The sequence below is a fragment of the Leptinotarsa decemlineata genome, unplaced genomic scaffold, assembly GCF_025532065.1.
Source record: "Leptinotarsa decemlineata unplaced genomic scaffold, Ldec_3_MD MMD2_P_RNA_scaffold_5, whole genome shotgun sequence".
NCBI classification, from domain to species: domain Eukaryota; kingdom Metazoa; phylum Arthropoda; class Insecta; order Coleoptera; family Chrysomelidae; genus Leptinotarsa; species Leptinotarsa decemlineata.
This window is the reverse complement of record NW_027412532.1, coordinates 112,934-127,964: the sequence shown is the minus strand read 5'-3', so window position 1 is coordinate 127,964 and position 15,031 is coordinate 112,934. Positions and strand designations below refer to the sequence as shown.

General features: G+C 36.2%; 6 protein-coding genes across 7 annotated transcripts in view; 2 read left to right on the top strand and 4 right to left on the bottom strand.

Annotated features, from left to right (window-relative positions):
* Positions 1 to 299: 299 nt before the first annotated feature.
* On the bottom strand, positions 300 to 1,269 carry Membrin (golgi SNAP receptor complex member 2). Its single transcript, XM_023156184.2, has 2 exons — positions 987 to 1,269; positions 300 to 925 (listed from the first exon to the last, which is right to left on the bottom strand). The coding sequence occupies exons 1-2, from the start codon at positions 1,118 to 1,120 to the stop codon at positions 424 to 426; spliced, it is 636 nt and encodes a 211-aa protein (XP_023011952.2). The 5' UTR covers positions 1,121 to 1,269; the 3' UTR covers positions 300 to 423.
* Positions 1,270 to 1,994: 725 nt separating this feature from the next.
* On the top strand, positions 1,995 to 3,496 carry LOC111502193 (glycosaminoglycan xylosylkinase homolog). The gene has a single exon (XM_023156201.2). It carries the CDS (start codon positions 2,111 to 2,113, stop codon positions 3,356 to 3,358), a length of 1,248 nt encoding a protein of 415 aa, XP_023011969.2. The 5' UTR covers positions 1,995 to 2,110; the 3' UTR covers positions 3,359 to 3,496.
* Positions 3,497 to 4,651: 1,155 nt separating this feature from the next.
* On the bottom strand, positions 4,652 to 5,352 carry ND-13A (NADH dehydrogenase (ubiquinone) 13 kDa A subunit). The gene is made up of 3 exons (XM_023156178.2): positions 5,135 to 5,352; positions 4,906 to 5,082; positions 4,652 to 4,804 (listed from the first exon to the last, which is right to left on the bottom strand). The coding sequence occupies exons 1-3, from the start codon at positions 5,258 to 5,260 to the stop codon at positions 4,739 to 4,741; spliced, it is 369 nt and encodes a 122-aa protein (XP_023011946.1). The 5' UTR covers positions 5,261 to 5,352; the 3' UTR covers positions 4,652 to 4,738.
* A 1,511-nt stretch (positions 5,353 to 6,863) lies between these two features.
* LOC111502176 (nonsense-mediated mRNA decay factor SMG8) lies at positions 6,864 to 11,161 on the top strand. Of its 2 annotated transcripts, none has more exons than XM_074186799.1 (12): positions 6,864 to 7,070; positions 7,120 to 7,255; positions 7,314 to 7,600; positions 7,659 to 7,871; positions 8,176 to 8,452; positions 8,826 to 8,968; positions 9,059 to 9,312; positions 9,416 to 9,576; positions 9,632 to 9,848; positions 10,377 to 10,666; positions 10,719 to 10,841; positions 10,927 to 11,161. In XM_074186799.1, exons 1-12 carry the CDS (start codon positions 7,030 to 7,032, stop codon positions 11,107 to 11,109), a joined length of 2,325 nt encoding a protein of 774 aa, XP_074042900.1. In that variant the 5' UTR covers positions 6,864 to 7,029; the 3' UTR covers positions 11,110 to 11,161. The 2 variants fall into 2 exon arrangements, with proteins under 2 accessions (XP_074042900.1, XP_074042901.1); XM_074186800.1 differs by having other exon boundaries at positions 6,865 to 7,070; positions 10,377 to 10,660.
* Positions 11,162 to 13,425: 2,264 nt separating this feature from the next.
* On the bottom strand, positions 13,426 to 13,970 carry ND-B8 (NADH dehydrogenase (ubiquinone) B8 subunit). Its single transcript, XM_023156179.2, has 3 exons — positions 13,783 to 13,970; positions 13,622 to 13,728; positions 13,426 to 13,565 (listed from the first exon to the last, which is right to left on the bottom strand). Exons 1-3 carry the CDS (start codon positions 13,866 to 13,868, stop codon positions 13,483 to 13,485), a joined length of 276 nt encoding a protein of 91 aa, XP_023011947.2. The 5' UTR covers positions 13,869 to 13,970; the 3' UTR covers positions 13,426 to 13,482.
* A 301-nt stretch (positions 13,971 to 14,271) lies between these two features.
* The window catches only part of LOC111502195 (pseudouridine-5'-phosphate glycosidase), a 66,211-nt gene continuing 65,451 nt past the window's right edge, over positions 14,272 to 15,031 (bottom strand). The window contains exon 9 of the mRNA XM_074186791.1: positions 14,272 to 14,868. Within this exon, the coding sequence (XP_074042892.1) occupies positions 14,336 to 14,868 (533 nt within the window). The 3' untranslated portion in view covers positions 14,272 to 14,335. The remainder of the gene's footprint in view (positions 14,869 to 15,031) is intronic.

Here is a 15,031-nt window from a genome sequence, read left to right as displayed (position 1 = left end):
TCACTCTACTCCATTACATTGTCTAATATAATTTGAAATCTCTGAAAGAACAAATAAAATTAAAATGAATAGATAAAATTATCAAATATATTAAGCAATACAACGTGAAATGAAATTACAATAAAATAGAAATAAGCATAAAAATTGAATGATGAACAATTTAAAATGGAATTCTTGCAAAAATTTCTGTTAGATATAATTCCATGTCCAGCGTGGTATTAACCAGGGAATTAGTTTTTCTAGCAGACACTTACCAGAACCTATGGTGTAGGTAGTTGGGAGAGATGATTATTTTGAGATTCTGTTTTGAAATATTTATTTTCTAGTATTAATGATGAAATATAAAAAGGGTACAGTCCTACAGTCTGGTAGAAATTATTTAGTCTATAGCCGTAGTTGAATTTCCTCTAAAAATTTCTTAGATTACGTAAAATAAATGACAACCAACATAATGACAACGAGCGTTATAATCATGCCGAAAATCATAATAACTTTGTCCTCCGAGGCCCTCTTCTGTATCAGTGACATGGTATGTTTGCTCAAGCCTAGCGTGTTGGCCATATCCATTATTTTGCGATGGGCTCCCTTCAACGTCATCCTCTGGGAGCGCAGAGACTCCAAAGCACTGGCCCCCGTATGTAACATCTCATCCACTCCTCTGTTGGCATTCTGCAGAGAATTCTGATGCTGAATAGCGTAGTCAATATTTATGGCTGTGACATCAGGATTGGGGGCGAATCTTCTATTCAGCAGCTGCTCCCTTTCGCTGAGCGCCGCTTCTCTACGCGCCCTCTTCTGTTGCGAGGCTACTAGCGCGGCCTGCAAGTGTCTGCTGTCGTACTTTAACTGATCGCAACGCATTTTTGCGTTTTGCCTTTGGTCCAGAGGCAACTTCAGCGTGAATAAGTCCAGTTTTGAACAGTTACTTGAAAAAAAAAAAGGAAATTTTAAGTCGTTCAACCACTTGGAACTCTAGGAATCGCTACCTGTTAATGGTGTCGAGCTTTTCTTGGATATCTGCCTCAATTTCAACCGCATTTTTTCCGCTACCTTCCAATAATTGAAAGTTGTATTGTGTTTGTTGGATCAGCTTGTTGGTTTGGTTGTAGAGGGTGTCCATGACTGAATACTATCATCGCTTTTTTTTATCAATATCGCCTCATCATTAAGCGAAATTGGATTTATTTCATTAAAAACTATTTGAAAGTCAAGGTAACGTGGACCTATAGCCGAAACGTCAATTTTGTTTTGCTGGTAATTTTCACGTCAAACGAGAATGTCAAATAATGAGTCGTTCGTTTGTAAAAATACTATTGATATGAAATATTGCTGTCATTACTCCTCGGTCAATTTAAAACAACTACATGATGGTAATGGAATTTCATGTCCTTCGGAGGTATTCATCTACGTTAGCGCGTTTCTACTAGTTAAAGCAATCCATCGGAAATTATACGTTGAATTTGAGAACTCGGTTTAACTATCATTATTTATTTTTTAATATCATCTACATATACAATAATACAAAGTTGAACTGTTTTTGTATTTCATGTAATTTGACAACACTTTTTTCTCAATTTCATGTAAGTACAAATATAACCTTTTGATTGAATTCGACGAACTACAGTTGTTCGGTTAATGCAGAGGTCAAAATAATAACCTTATACTGAATAGAAATCGCTGTCTAAATTTCAACTGCTGGGGCTCCCTTTAAATAGAATAAACTATTTGAATTGAAGGAGTTATTTTTTTTTCCCAAAAAAAGAATAAACTATTTGTCGAATCAAGAATGACAGTTACGAACAAACCGATTTGTATTAGTGACATGGAACAAATGTCTGTTATTTTGTTCCGTCCTCATATGTTACGGTGTTAGTTGCGTTTTGTTTATGGTAACAACTGTCTATTTGGTTAGGGTTAGTTCTCACTAGGCTTTTGTTGACGTAAAATTCAAACGATTGAACTTGAAATAAGCGTGTATTCTTACATTTAATCCAAATCCAAATGCAGCTTTTTAATTTTTTAACCTCTAAAATAGAAGTGTAATGAAAGTCGTGGTAATGATAATAGTAAATTTGTTGGAAGTATGAATATTTTATGGCTGCAATTTTAAATGATCCGTCAAAAACGAATTTTCCTGTTGGCCTTGGGATTTTTACTATTATTTTTAATAACAACTAATTACGTCTGGATTGCTTTGCCTAATAATGAAAATGAGGTTAAAAAAGTACAATCTATTGAAGAGAAAATATATTCTGAAATGAAAAAACTACCCGATATATACAAATTCAAATCTATCATTTCGGATAGAGGAACAGATATATTTTTGAAAAATATCAGAGATGTTGAATCGGCTTTAGATGAAAAAAGCTTGAAGGAATTGTGGAGGGAAGCTAACTCTTGGGTTTCTAAAACGCAGTTAGTAAATGCGAGCAGTCCAAATTTGGGAAAAATACAATTCGCACTAAAGCATGCTAAAATCATCAAAGCAGACGTAGATACTCGAGGCACCCAACTGAAGATCCTTCTCACTCTACAAGGGAACCAATTGGTGGTGTTCAAACCGAAATGGTATGATAAAACGAAGATAGTGGAAGGTCCAGTTTACGCAGGGAAGGATCGACATGCTTCTGAAATCCTCGGGTTTTATCTCTCGTTAATATTAAAGAAACCTTTGTGTCCTATAAGCGTAGAAAGGCAAATATCGCTCAAAAACGATGTTCTACCTGTTGCCACGAAGAGTTTGCTAGAAACTTCTTACATTAGAAACAACAACACTTGTGTGTATGGAAAGTGTTTTTTCTGTAAGGAAACTGACCCGGTATGTGATAACAATTTGTATTTGAGTGGGGCTGTGATTTTTAACTTCAACGCAACTCTGGCTACTCATAGGTCTCCTTGGCAGAGGACGTATAAGAAAGGAAAAAAAGCTCTGTGGCAGGTGTTCCCTGAAAGCTACTGCAAAACAGTTAAAGAAAGAATATCTGAAAAACGCTTGCATGACCTGATAGATATATCCATTTTTGATTTTCTTATACAAAACGGGGACAGGCACCATTACGAAACTCTCGATGATACTGTGCTTTGGCTAGACAATGGTAAAGGATTAGGGAACCCAAATACCCATCACATCGATATCCTAGCCCCTCTGTACCAGTGTTGCATTTTGAGAAGAGAGACCTGGAAGACTCTTTTGAAGTTGACAGGGGGAACTATTAGGGAACATCTGGAGATGATCCCTGGTGTCAAAGCTATGGTTACGGAAGACCATTTAAGAGCTATTGAACAAAGACTTTTGATTGTATTCGCCACAACTGAATATTGTAGACACTTTAAACAATCTGAACACTATTTAACGTGATACAAATTTTTCCAGATTTTTCTTTTATTGATACAATTAAAGTGATGCCAAAGAATTGATGAAAAAGATTTTTATACAAGTTTTAATTGCCTCAAATTTTTGTGTATACTCTCAACTAAAAAGTCATTTCTGTGTATTTAATAAATTCCTTCAATTCATAAATGTGTAAATTTCTTCGAATTCATTAATAAACCTTTTGAAGTTGAAAGTTTTTTTGTGAGCAATTTTTGTTTTTTTTCATTTTGAACTTTTTTATAATCTGAAAACTAAATATAGATCGATAGAGTATCTGCTTAACACTCTGATAATCTTGTCTTTTATACTAATATGGATGATCTTAAGTACTTATGTGTTTGAAATTAAACAATTGTATTTCCACAGAATACCAGGTGTAAACAAGAAGAATTACTAGTGACAAAATTACATTCCTTAGTTTTCCTTTGTTCATCATTGAACTGCAAAAAATTGGTGCTCTCAAATGAATAATTATGACGAGGCAGGCTGTCCAGTTCGAGTCCTATGCTACTTAGATAATGCTTTTGCTTATATTGTTAGTTGTCAGCGATATCCATGTCTGAATACTATTGAGAAGAGAAACGTATAGGAAAATAAATATTTTGAAATAGAACGTCAAAACATTCATGTCTCCCAATGTAACTACACAGAGAAGCTGCAAGACTAACCTCTGTGAGGTATCCTGCGAAAATGTCTGCCGGTTATATCTCAGTGTCCATCGTGGCATAAGCCGGGGAAGTAGTTGTTTTTCGGCAGGCATTTGCAGAACCTACATTGGGAGATATAAATGTTTGAAGATTCTATTTTGAAATATATATTTTTTTATATCCATGTTAGTATAAATATTAGTCTGCTTTGAGGTTTTTGTTATGCTATTGCCCTGCAAAAAAATTTGCTATGTTCAATATGACAAAGATTCTTCTAGGCCAATCTGATAGTTGTGGTAAGTCTGAACTGATTAACCTTTCAATGTTCTGAACAGATTTATTGGAGTTAAAATACAAGACAAATATAGTTGGATCCTCAAGATCGATGTTACCCCACACTGCACTGTTTAATACTCTACCGCACTGTATTCAACAAGGTGGAATACGTGTTCATAAATCAGAAAAGAAATATCAGTTTCTGGAGGCACTGTACTATGCATTACTCTTTTAAAACCAATGTTTCTTGCATCTTGAATGAACATAAAAATGTGTTACTTTCGACAAATCGCCCTATTGGTTATTTTCTTATATAATTCTCCGTCAGTTGAAGGGTCACCCAAGAGAGCCAATATAATACAACACAATTTTATTATCGACTAATTTCTAACAAGTAAACTTTCACTGAATAATTCAAATATTTCTCTGATTGTTACAGAAATCAGTGATGACCTTCTTTGAAAAATCTCAATCCGCAGTAGCCACAAGCATGATTTCCTGGTTTATCCTGCAAAATACAATGATTGATGAAAAATTATAACTGATGTAATTTGTTACATAACAAACTATCAACTATTATAACTCTACATTAAAGGTGCTTCTACTAACAAGATTGATGTAAACTTTGGGATGTCCAGTGGGGCCACTGCCTCCATCGCACCATACAACACGTTCTTTGCATGCCTTCGGCGGAACTTCTGCAATGAGATCGATGGCAAAGTTAGGGTTGACGTGTTTCGGTCTGTTGATGAATCTCGACAACCTATAGTCACCTTCTTCCCATTTCTACGAAAAATTTTTGTGAAATCGCAAAGAGATAATTGTTATTTTATGTAACCTGTCCTGTGTGAGTTTCTTTCTCTTTAGGCACCCAATCTGCCATACATCTTACTGTGACAGCAGGAAGCTGCGGCTTTACCAAAAATTTTTGGGAAACTTTAGCCACGACTTGGATTTTTGACATTGTCAAATTTCTCTAGTCTATTGAGTTTTTATCTTCAAAATTTCACAAAATAACCTCAAATGTTAGTATTTTGAAAGAAAGTTCTGCCAACTTAACTTTAAGCAGTTTTGCCAACTTAACTTCAAACAGTCTTTTGTACTCATCATTCTTCTTTTTTGTCCGTTTATGACATTAGCTACCAGAACTATGCTACTTTTCTCTTTTATATTATGTTCTTTGAAAATTTACAGTTATGACTTGAATTAGAGCAAACATCTGTAATTCCCTCACATTTACAATTTGCACTCGTTATAATAGATGCCAATTGATGAAAAAAACCTAGCCAAAGCTATATTCATCTAATTGTGATTATTTCACAAGTTTTAGTTGCATTACTTGGATTTAATTTCTGCGAGGTTAGGTTACAAGAGAGTTTTCATGTTGTTAACAATCATACACTGAATAAATTTGCAATAAATTTAATATGCTAACATCTATTGTGTCTGGTACAAATTTAACATGCGTGGAATTGGCTGTTTACAGACGCTGTTCATAATTTATAGTTATAAGTGTATTACTACATTTCTATCTATGCATTTGTCAATTTACAGTTGTAAATGCGAATTTACACTCAAAACTGTGAATTCACAGTTATAACACTTTCGTGGGAAAATAATATTATAGATTTTCATGGGCTTCTACATTTCCGTATAGTTGTGTAGTAAAAATCCAAAATGGGAGTTTTATCTTTGTTAAGAAACAACTTGGTTTCTACTTATTACGTTACGTACAGTAAAAATTCACAAATATATGATAACTTTTTATAGTTCTAACCTAACAACTAACTTATTCCTTACATGCAGTAACGCAGGTAAAATCGTCTCATTATGGTTTTTTTTTCTATTCAACTTGTCACTATTGAAAGTGACCTTCAATTATTTGGTAGTAGTTCTAGTCTCATTTAATATTTCTCATTACTCTCTGTGATAACATTATGGCATTCATTCGATCTCTTAGTATATTCTGTATCAAGAAGGCGATTGATCGAGATGAAAATACCTAGAATATTACATAAGGTTTTGATGGTGACTGATGATATACGACAATTAAATCACAAAGTGTACTTGTCAGACATTTGCTTTCTCTTGCCAGTACAAACGAACAAATTGGTTCTCGACACACCATGTCGAGTTTCGTCTATTTTTATTTAGTCGGTGTATTTCGATTGGTCGAAGTTATGTTTTCAGTTGCCTATGATTCTGATTTGAAAATCATCATCATCTACGATTAAAGCACAAAGTATACATGCCAGGCATTTGCTGTCTCTTGCTAGTACAAACAAACAAATTGGTTCTTTCTTCCACTCACACCATGTCGAGTTTCGTGTATTTTCATTTAGTTGATTGGTCGAAGTTATGTATTCTGTTGCCTGTGATTCTGATTGGGAAATCGTTTATCGTATCATGATGAAACGACAATTAAAGCACAAAATATACATGTCAGGCATTGCTGTCGCTTGCTAGTACAAACGAACAAATTGGTTCTTTCACTTACACCACAGAACACCTGTAGTTAGGGTGTTCTGTGCTTACACCATGGCAAGTTTCCTGTATTTTTTTTAGTCGGTTCTGATTGGGAAATCGTTTGACAGTTTGAAATTAACCTGCAATTTAATAATGATCTATTTTATTATGAAAAACAACATACAACTTGTTAGGATATTTAGAACTTTCAAAAACAGAAAATTTGAATATTAAAGCCAGAGACGTTCGGAAATAAATTGATTTAGTATGAAAAATACTTTTGGTCTGCCCAACTTGGACAATCTGCTGTAAGTCTTTTACTTCAATTCTTCAAACAAATTCAAATTTTTCTTTCAGTGAAAACCAAGGGGTGGCTTGTGACAAAGTAGTTGTCGTGTCAATTGTAGGAAAAACCCCCCTCAATTCTTTCGGGTTGAAAGTCAAGTCCATTGGAAGATTAGTTACTGCTGTAGATGAAAAAAACGTGAAAGAAGTAAGTGTTCTCTATGTATCAAGATTCGTTTCCACAATTATCGATTTATTTGTTTCAGTGTAGTATAGAAGGATCGTATGACGAAGAAAACCAAGTTGTGTACTTGCATCTACAGAGTCTTCTGGATGCAGATGCTCTCGTGAGAGATTACGCCCAACTTCGTGAAGAATGCCTAACAAACCGTAACTGCGATGACTTTCTTGCGGTATATGACGAAGTGAAGAGTAGTTTTGCTAGATACTTACTTCTCTTGCTTCATATAAGTCATATTGTCGTTCTGTCCCATCCAAATTCTACGCTGGACACAAATTATGTTCAATATCTTAAAGCAGTAGACTCGCTAAGGTGATATAATTTTTGTAATGCATGGTTCAAATGTTCAATTCATTGAGTTACATTTTAGCGAGAAACTGTTTGATAAAATTACGGAAAATTTAAAAAAGGCTGAGGGGATCAGCTCGGATTGGATTTCTAGCGGAAGATTTTGTACCCCTAGATTGATTTTTTATTTTGAGAGGTGTCCACGGAATGTAAGTAATGTTAAAAAACTGGAACACAATCTGGAGGACAAGATTTATTATATTTTGAAGAAGACCCGTATCATAAGTACGACAGGGTAAGATGTTGTTTTATTTGAAAATTTTCTTGGTGAATGTTACAAGTTCGGGCTTCTATTGTCTAAAATAAGATGGCAACGAATTTAAATCTTCAACAGAACAATCAAAATGATAACGAATGAAAAATGTTGAATACTTAAGAGTCTGATCAAATCCAGTCTTGTGGAAGATGTATATACCTCTTAAAGCTTTATCAGTAATAAAGTGTATTCCGTATTATTATTACTTTTTTATCTATACTCATCTGACTTGCAATAGTATATCTCGAGTGATTATTCGACGTCTTTGTTGTTGTCATTATAGATGCTCTTTGTTGGCCATTCCATTGAACGACGAATTTGTATATATATCAGAAGAGAACGGATTCAACGACAGACTGGGAGACATGGTTCGTGGTCTGATAATGGATTGTCAGCCTGGCGGAGCCATGCAAGTTGAGGTGCCCTATTCGAGTCAGCCTAGTTTGAAGAAGAACTTCAAGAAATTCCTCCAGGTTCACATTCAGCAAGCTAGGAGCAAGGGCTTTGATGATACTGTTACGTCGGGGAGGCACCATCATTCGCAGCCTTCTCATTTCGAGGTCAGTGATGTTTACTTTTCGCCTTCAATGTCTACCACAGTTGTAAACGAATCGTCAGGCATAATAACGAAATACGTCATGTTGTTTCCTAAAGTTCAGTCCTTTGACCATTATTATTTGAATAAATGATCTATGTAGTTTCACTACACCTACAACATGTGTCTTGTTTGCTGATGACATGACTCTTATATGCTCAAATTAATACTATACTACTGTCCCCCAACAAATGGAAACAACTAAGAATTTATTATAAGAATTTTTCAGTTATTACTGGAGGGGGATCTTTTCCTTTATAATATTAGTCTTCTCTCTCTTTAAAATGCTTTTGAATGGCACTAAATTTATTTCCGCCGCTACTGATGCACTTCTCTAGCTTCCAGTACTGAAGCATTGGATCGAAGCTACCAAAATACTCCACCACCTCATCATCAGGAAGAAAATGATCAAGTCTCTTTGTACGGACACAAGATTTTCTGAACAGCGTTGCCTCAAAGTGCTTCCTCTCGCTCTTGCCAGGTAAAATCGGTGTTTCAATTATTCTTTTTTCGTCATTCTTGATCTGAAGTAGCTTTTCTGTTGGTTAAATTGTTTTACTTTACCAACCAGGTATCAAGAAGGACTACCGTCGCACTATGCCAAAGCGGAACATGAAGCTCGTCTAAGTATCGCGCTGGCGCTTTTCAGAGCTCAAGCCCGGGGGCCAGTGTTTGATCAGTACGCCGAGCAATTGGAAGTGGACTGCCAGACGCACTGGGAGAACGGCAGGCAGCAATGCGAAGCTGCCTCTATGACCGGCAATCCGTGCAAGCTGCCGAAGCATCTTGCTGACCAAGAGCATCTAAGTGGCTTCATTTACAAATGTAAGAAAGTAAACTTACCGGCTTGGAATACCCCGAGGACCCGTTTTCGGGCCATTTCAATTGTTTTTCAATAGAGTGTAAAGAATATGAATGTATTTTTCAGCCGTTTGCGATTGCGGGCGGAAAGTAGGGCCGCGAGAGGATCCCTACAACGCCAAGCAGGCCAACTTCCAATTCTACCAGCAGATTGGTAAGGAGTGTCAATGTCTGAAACTGGAGAGGGTGTCTTTTCCCGTCTTTCAGCCGTCAATTAAGGAATTCAAGGTATATCTTTTCCTATCGTTTTGATCTTTCTGAACAAGGTGTTTGCTTTTCGTAGGCAGCAACGCTAAACGAATCTGAAGATCCCCTTTCTGGATTGTCGGACGGGGCTGACTTGTCGCTTGACGTGGACCGCAACCTCATACGACAACCGAGCACTACGGAATACCTGCCTGGGATGTTGACGCTCAGCTCTCCTCCTGGACTACTGCCTGCTTACTCCAGCTGGTCTCTGGTGTGTCTCGGGGCTTCTTCTTTATACAGTCACAATTTAGGTAAACCATTTCATGTTCAACGTCGATACAAATGTTATTATTGTCAATATTATTTATTTATGTTTATTTCGTGATGTTGTAATCTATGTTGGTAAATATTATTCTCTATATCTTTCATAATACTATACCTGGCGCCATCTATCTTCAAATCAGATAAGTGGCGTGACGTGAAAGAAAAATACCTATCACGGCGGATTTTTACTTATGAGATGCGTACAATGTCCAAATAATCAATTTATTTTTAATTCAATATATAATAAACTGATGTTTCACAACAAAGTGTCTCATTAAAGAGGAGTTTATCATTCCAACAGTTTTTATATCAATTTTTTTTGTTGTTTCAAAGTACTTATCTTTGTACCTGTTCCAAAACTTTTGCTAAAAGGATGAGTCATTGAAAAACATTTGTTTTGGATGTTTAATCTCACACAATCTGAAAAGTAAACAGAAATAAATCAATAGAGAGTCTGCTGCCTTAGCTGAATCGTATTCTAAGAAGGTATCAACTACAAAGTCTTCCATTTCTAGGACTTTCCGAATCTCACCATCCTGGCTTCCTGAGCTCTATGAACTACTTACTCCCCTGGGATGTGACCGTTTACACGAAGACCAAACAGAACTGGCCCCAAATCAGTAAGTACACGCCGAGAGGTAGAAGAGGACGGCCAACAGGTAGCTTGCCTCAGTTCACCGTCAAGATTTTCATCGGGGTGGAGTATGAGTGCTCGTCTGGTCACCGGTTCATGCTGTCAGGGCCAGACAGGATCCTGAAGGCGATGCCGGGAAGTATAGTTAAAGATACGGGACACAAGGTTCGGGTTCGGATATTCAATTTATCTCTAGAGTCTTTTGCACCTCGGATGCTTTTAGGTAGCGGAGAGCGATATGCCTTTGTATTATCCGTGTCCGTGTAGAGCTGGGAAGCTGGCACAGCTGATGAGGCTGCACGTGGTGACGCCCAAAGCTCCGGTCAACTGTACTTTGGAACCAAAAGTGAGTCTCGGTGCATTGTTATTTCCAGAAATACAGAATGATGTCTACCGCGTCGTGACTCATAGCACACCTTTCTCTTCAACAGGTACAACCTGCTCCAGGAGCTCCAATTTTCGTCAGTACGACAGAAGGACCGACACTGTTGACTCAGTCTGCCTACTGGATCATGAGACTGCCGTACGTTTATGTCGCGGACAAAGAACACTACACGTACAACCCGTCCGCCAGGCTGCTGCAAGGAGTGTTTGGAGTTGCAGAAATGGATTAATAGAATTTTAGAATAAAAGACTTGATTCATTAAACACTTCCAATGTGAATAACCAGAGTTTTATTCCTTGAAAAAGTTGTATTGTGGATTTCGGAACTCAAAAGTTGCATTCAATGGACCTGAACAGAAAAGTTGCTTTCGGTGACTTCGAACCAAAAAGTTGCATTCAATGGCATTGAAAGTAAAAGTTGCATTCGGTGGCTTCGAACAAAAAGTTGCATTCAGTGGCTTCGAACCGAAAAGTTGCCTTCGGTGGCTTACAACCGAAAAGTTGCTTTCAATGGCATCGAAAGTAAAAGTTGCATTCGATGGCGTCGAACAAAAAGTTGCATTCAATGGCTCCGAGCCGAAAAATTGGCTTCGGTGGCTCCGAACAGAAAAGTTGCATTCAATGACATCGAAAGTAAAAGTTGCATTCGGTGGCGTCGAACAAAAAGTTGCATTCAATGGCTCCGAGCCGAAAAATTGGCTTCGGTGGCTCCGAACAGAAAAGTTGCATTCAATGACATCGAAAGTAAAAGTTGCATTCGGTGGCTTCGAACAAAAAAGTTGCATTCAATGGCTCCGAAAAGAAAAGTTGCATTGGGTGGTTTCGAACGCAAAATATGCATTCAGTGACTCCGAACGTGAAGGTTGTCTTCGGTGGCTTCGAACAGACAATTGTATTCAAAGGCATCGAAAGTAAAAGAGGAATATGGCGGCTTTGAATGCAAGAGATGTATTCGTTGACTTGTAACAAAAAAGTTGAATTCAATAGCTTCGAACGTAAAAGTTGCGTTCAGAGACTTCGATTACAGAATTTGTTTGGCCAATTGCTAGCAAAAAGATTACATCCGGTGGTTTCATTCAAAAAAAGTTGAATTCGGTGGTTCCGAACTCAAAAATAACATTAGGTGGCAAGGATGAAAAAGTCATTCGAAAACAAAAGTTGCATTAGGTGGCTCCGAGCACAAATTCCATCCAACGGCTTCGAACATAACAGTTGCAAGTACGTACACCTTTCTTCTCTTGCTTACTTTTGGGGATACTTGCATTCTTGTGAGTTATCTCTGATATTTCTCATATGAAATAAAGGTATTCTCTCAATAAAACGTCAACACTCGATTTTGTTCCGTAGAATAAGTTCTGAAAAAAAGTTCTCACCAGTGATGAATGAATATCCCCCCGTGTAATGTATTTATACACGTGTGATTAAACATGTTACCCATTTTTCTCCATCTCGCTTAGTTTTTGGGATATTTGCATTTTTTTGATATCATACATTGCTTTCCTCTCACAAAACGAAATTATTTTCCCAATAAAATGTCGAAACAATTTCAGTTTACAAAATAAGATCTGAAAATTCCACAGAAAAAAGTTCACATCGAGAATGAATAGATATGCCCTGTAGAGTATTTCTGCCCGTATCGCCAAGATGTAACCCATTTTTATGGATAGATATGCACCTGTAGGGCATTTCAGCAAGTTACGTTAAGTATTTACCTAACTTTTCTCTATTTCTGTCAGTTTTTGCGATACTTCTAAAAATAAATATTTCCAGAACCATTTTGGCAACCCACATATGGTTTTCACCATAAAATGGAGTTATCTCATAACTTGATTCCATTATGCAGAATTAGCTCTGTAAAATATTCAAAAAAATGTTTTTGTCCTCAACAGGTATGGGTAGTTGAACGTGTGGTTGAGCATGTAACCAACCTTTTGAGATATTCTTCTCTGAAATGAATTTCTTACTCAGAACATGGCGCTGTCACTCAAGAAATCTCATATACAAAAATAGGTTCTTTTCGTCTATGTGAGGCCTTTTATATACATGAAAAACTGTCTTGATACTGATTCTAAACTCAAATGACCTAACTAGAAAAGCCATGTTCATCAAAAACATAATTATACAATTTTCACAATAGATTTTATTCGGGACGTAATTATAATTATTATCACTTTTTCTACCTCACTATTTATCATATCGATATATATCTAAAGGTGATTGTTGTGTTATTTTGTTCTTTTATTTTGTAAACGACTTTGTCAATGAGAATTATGTTCTTCAGGCAATAAAGTATATTTTGATTTGATTTGATTGATTTGATTTAATTCGCTACACGATAGCTTCATCAGTTGGACTGGTGATTTTGATCATCTATATTGCTTCCCGATGTTCCACAACTGCACTCATAAAAGTTGTAATGTAATAAAAAATAATCCTGCGATTTGGTATTCAAAACTTGCAGGGTTGTGGGACTTCTTTTTTAAATCAGAATATCTAGCGTCTTCACGTATTCCAGGAAAATGTTAGTGGTCCAATAAAAAATAATCTCAGGTACTATTTCAAATATAATTTTAGCAATAACTACACACCACAACCTCTTCTAATTAATTTGCCATCGACGCTATCCTTGATAACACATCATTGGAAGTTAAATTTGCCAGCGAAATACTTTTCTCTTTTCCAAACTCTAAAAAAAAATGGGGATAAGGTATTTCAATTTTCAAAACTTGACAAAAGTCATACCATATCTTGCCCACAGTCTTGGTTCTATGTCAGAACATTCCCTGATTAATATGGGAAATTTCGGATTTGTCGATTTCAGTTCAACATAATGTTTTTCGATAAATTCCCTGTGAAAGAAATCATCAATTCTGTTATATAACCTGCATTGAGTTAATACCTACCTGACTCCTTTACTCGCAGGGCTTTTTTGACATAAGTGAATTCTTAATTCCTTCAGAGCTGAAGTAAATCGGATAGATGCCGACATGGTAAAATAAAATCAAACTCAATAATCCTATCTATTTTAGAGAAATACTAACTTGAAAATTGTGTCAGAACTAATAGCGTTTTCCATTGGTAAAACCGGTGCATATTCAAAGTATCTCTGTCCTTTATTTCCTAATGATAATAAAAGAAGACATACACAGGCAAAGGTGCACTGGTTTCACCAATAGAAAACTCTATAAATGTCAAACATGAAATGTCTTCTTCTTTTATTAGTGGGCTTCATATACTGTTTTACCCAGTGACGATTGACTGAAAAAATTACTTCTTTTCTCTAACATGACGATTAGATTTTTGTCTATCTTGTTAATTTAGAAATGATTTGTTGATCACAAGGAGATTCCTCATTTCCACTGAATGAAAGAGTGATTCAATAAAACAACAAATTTTGGAAAAAATATAGTTTCCTAATGATACATAATAATACAAATGTATTATAAATTTCACTACCTAAAGAATATTCTGATAAGAGGCAGATCTTTCCCATGACCGATGACTTCTATCAAAAATTTCCATCGGGACTGCAGCTTGACATTTCAAAGCTAATTTAGCAGCAGCGAATCCCACTGACACACAAACCTCTTCAGGCATATTCGAAATCAACGCAGCTATAAATCCGCTGGCAAAACAGTCTCCTGCTCCGCTCACATTGACAAGACTATTGATAGCTTCTGTTGGATAAAATCGAACATGCTCTTCATAATTGTTAGTAAAAAACTTTTCGGTTGCTAGTCCTTTTCGAGCTACCAAAACTCCTTTGGAGCCAAGAGTTACAATAATGTTGTCGATTCCATGACTCAATAATTTTCGACTCAGTTCTTCTGCTTTAGCGATATCAGAAGAGGATTTTTGGGGTACAAAGTCAAAGAATCGGGCAATATGTTCGAGTTCACTTAAATTTGGAGTAATGAATTTTATCGCTTTCCAGTGAGGCGTCTTAAATGGTTTTGTGGATGGCTCGACATCTGTTGGTTCGAAAAGTACTGAAAATAATAACACAATTTCATTTTACTATAATCCATCTAATCTAATAATAAAAAATGATTTTGGAGGATCCATGAGCTCATCGGTAAATTTAAGAACTCGCCTATGAAATAATATATTTATGTTATTGATGGAACTGGATATTGGTTGAGTAACTAATCC

Excerpts from the sequence above, each read along its gene's own strand:
- Membrin (XM_023156184.2), bottom strand. The coding sequence starts at position 1,120 with ATGGACACCCTCTACAACCAAACCAACAAGCTGATCCAACAAACACAA. Across the intron at positions 926-986 it reads AAGCTCGACACCATTAACAG|TAACTGTTCAAAACTGGACT; the intron begins GTAGCGATTCCT and ends TTTTTTTTCAAG.
- LOC111502193 (XM_023156201.2), top strand. The coding sequence starts at position 2,111 with ATGATCCGTCAAAAACGAATTTTCCTGTTGGCCTTGGGATTTTTACTA.
- ND-13A (XM_023156178.2), bottom strand. The coding sequence starts at position 5,260 with ATGTCAAAAATCCAAGTCGTGGCTAAAGTTTCCCAAAAATTTTTGGTA. Across the intron at positions 5,083-5,134 it reads AAGAAACTCACACAGGACAG|AAATGGGAAGAAGGTGACTA; the intron begins GTTACATAAAAT and ends AATTTTTCGTAG. Across the intron at positions 4,805-4,905 it reads CCAAAGTTTACATCAATCTT|GATAAACCAGGAAATCATGC; the intron begins GTTAGTAGAAGC and ends TGTATTTTGCAG.
- LOC111502176 (XM_074186799.1), top strand. The coding sequence starts at position 7,030 with ATGAAAAATACTTTTGGTCTGCCCAACTTGGACAATCTGCT. Across the intron at positions 7,872-8,175 it reads CGTATCATAAGTACGACAGG|ATGCTCTTTGTTGGCCATTC; the intron begins GTAAGATGTTGT and ends TTGTCATTATAG. Across the intron at positions 9,577-9,631 it reads CGTCAATTAAGGAATTCAAG|GCAGCAACGCTAAACGAATC; the intron begins GTATATCTTTTC and ends TGCTTTTCGTAG.
- ND-B8 (XM_023156179.2), bottom strand. The coding sequence starts at position 13,868 with ATGTCGGCATCTATCCGATTTACTTCAGCTCTGAAGGAATTAAGAATT. Across the intron at positions 13,729-13,782 it reads CCTGCGAGTAAAGGAGTCAG|GGAATTTATCGAAAAACATT; the intron begins GTAGGTATTAAC and ends TTTCTTTCACAG. Across the intron at positions 13,566-13,621 it reads AAGACTGTGGGCAAGATATG|AGTTTGGAAAAGAGAAAAGT; the intron begins GTATGACTTTTG and ends ATTTTTTTTTAG.